Below are 2,606 nucleotides of genomic sequence, written 5' to 3'. Positions count from 1 at the left end.
TATTGTACTTTAAACTAGAATTGAAGATTTGAATTTAAAATATTCTAATACACCTTCTATAACCATTTTTTTATACGTATGTACATATATGTATTTATGAGATTTATTAAATCCTACAATTCTCATTGCGCTGTTTTAGATATCTACAAAATTTCTTAAAATTGCAGTCTATTTAATGTTCCGAAACATCAAAAGTTTATTTTGTATTAAAAAAAAGAACCTGAGATATGTAAAATATGAAGTGTGTACAATACTTATACAAAAGCATCTTTTATTTTAAAACGTTAGTTTTTTCTAGGCATTAATTTATATATCTTTTATTTAATAAAAATTTTGAAGATTCTGTGAAATTGCAATGAAAACTATAAGATTTATTAAATTTCTTAAATATATATGTATTAAATTTTAGTTATAGAGATATATTTGAGTATCTTCAAGTTTTGAATTCTAGTTTGAACTAGATTTAGTTTTATAACTAAAAAAATAGAGAAATTTTGTAATATTACTAACATATATAACACAGAACATTATACCATTGTATTTCACTGTGTAAGACGCTTATTGGAGTTTAGTTTCACAATGTGACATGCAGAATGTATTGTAATCTTCCGTTCTTAAACCCTAGACACAATACGAGGCAACAGCACAAGAACAATGATAGTAATAAGTGATACTCAGCAAATGAATTGAAATGAATTGAAATGGATTCAGATTTATTATTTAGAAATATTGATTCACGAATATTAAAATAAATACTTTTCAATTCTGAATGCATTTTTATTCATTTATATTATAGAAATTGCATGGAGCATATCTGTATGCCTTTCAATCTAAAAATAATATTAGCTTTTTCTATGCATTGTGAATACTGTTCAATTCAAAATTTTGAAATGCAGTATTTCAATCCAATTGCATCCAATTGAATCTAATTGAATCTAATTAAATCCAAAAATAGTATTCGCTATTTAAAATACGCGCATTCGGATAGAAAAAAATTTTAATCCATTTTAATCCATTCTCGTTTACTGGGTATATAATTGCCGCCTCCCGTTGCACAATGCCGCGAAAGAAATAAATATGCCAACCAATCTGATCTCGTATATATATTCTTCCGTCCGCTTTAAAATTATTATAGAACATATAAACAGAATGAAAAATCTGAATGCTGATTGGTAGGCTGTAAGGCGATAGATACGGAATTCCAACTCGTCGGAAATTTATCGCTATTGCCTGAAGATAGCCTGATATAGGCCGAAACGTATATGAATTTATATTGTTAACGTAAGAATTTTAAATATATATGACATTCACAAAAAACATCCTGCGTGTGGCTGAATGCACCTTGTATTTTATATTTGTATTTTGCGAGCCACTTGTAAATTTATAAGTTAAAGTTTTAAAATTATCGCTATTGCCTTATTATATGTCCCTATGTGCATTGACATATGCATTTCGTATGTTGGATTTTTCTGTTCCTAACGCTACCGTTATCGCTATCGTTATTTTCATCACTATCGCTATTACCTCGCATTGTGTTTAGGGCTTAAGTTGTGGACACAAGGCTTTAAAAATTATGGCCTGCGCACAATAGAACAAATATTAGGAACAGGAATAAAGATTGCTGAATTAGAATCTTCCCACCGTCTTGGCTGCAGTGCTGTCAGTGCTAGTACCGCAATACGGTGACAAGATGTCTAATGTCCAGTTAGCAATTCAGCAGGAAAACAAGCATCGTGTGCCGCAGGCTTAAATATATCTAGCCGCAAGCGTCAAGCGGCGGAGCAGCAACCAATCAGACGATATTTACAGTGGTGTAAAAAATATCGCCTCGCTGATTGGTTGCTACTCCACTGATTGACGCTTGCTGCGTCCAGTCTGAATTATGCATTAAGATTTCAACCTGTCAGATATCAGTTACAGCGAAATACACGGTTTCTGATAGGTTGAAATCTTAATGGTTATTCTTATTCCTAATATTTCCTCCATTGTGCGCAGGGCTTTAGGCTTATCTCTGCTTATTTTATTACCGAAGAGGAAGACGTTCGGTAATATCGGCGTGTATCGTGGCAAAAATTTCGTCATAATTGGTGCGCGATGAGACTCGTAGGATGGTTATTCTGTTTGTTCCTTGCGTTCGCCGGCTCGAATGCCGGTGGCCCGATCCTAGTCTTGCTTGACAATCTCGCTATCAAGGAGACTCATTCAATATTCTTCAAGATGTTGCAGGGTATTCATACTTTGTCTGTTTTTCTAATCGTCTCTGACATTCGAATTGTCGGCAGCTGTCTTTAGCAATGTTTCTCACGTATTATCGTGGACGTTAAATGTACATATGTACAGAATATAACTACGTTTGAGGGCGTAGAGAATAATAATTAATAAATGTTTCGATCTATTCCACTTTTTTTCCACTCGTACTCTGAGATCATGAAACATCGATTATTGATTCAATCGTTTTCAATCTTCTCCAGAGAAGAAGAAACGTACAGTATTTATCATATAAGATGAATATATTATTTTATTTTAAAATTAATTTTATTGAGAGTAAAAATTGTTACTTATAATTTCAGTAATTGTTTGGAATATTCCCTTCTTATATATATATA

The 2,606-nt window shown here is 32.0% G+C and overlaps 1 protein-coding gene across 1 annotated transcript in view; it reads left to right on the top strand.

Moving 5' to 3' along the window:
* Window positions 1–2,018: 2,018 nt before the first annotated feature.
* Window positions 2,019–2,606, top strand: part of LOC108746688 (dolichyl-diphosphooligosaccharide--protein glycosyltransferase 48 kDa subunit) — a 3,130-nt gene continuing 2,542 nt past the window's right edge. The window contains exon 1 of the mRNA XM_018483605.1: window positions 2,019–2,227. Within this exon, the coding sequence (XP_018339107.1) occupies window positions 2,095–2,227 (133 nt within the window). The 5' untranslated portion in view covers window positions 2,019–2,094. The remainder of the gene's footprint in view (window positions 2,228–2,606) is intronic.

Source organism: Trachymyrmex septentrionalis, unplaced genomic scaffold (assembly GCF_001594115.1).
Source record: "Trachymyrmex septentrionalis isolate Tsep2-gDNA-1 unplaced genomic scaffold, Tsep1.0 scaffold186, whole genome shotgun sequence".
In the NCBI taxonomy this organism is placed as follows: Eukaryota; Metazoa; Arthropoda; class Insecta; order Hymenoptera; family Formicidae; genus Trachymyrmex; species Trachymyrmex septentrionalis.
This window is presented reverse-complemented; position numbering and strand designations above follow the sequence as displayed.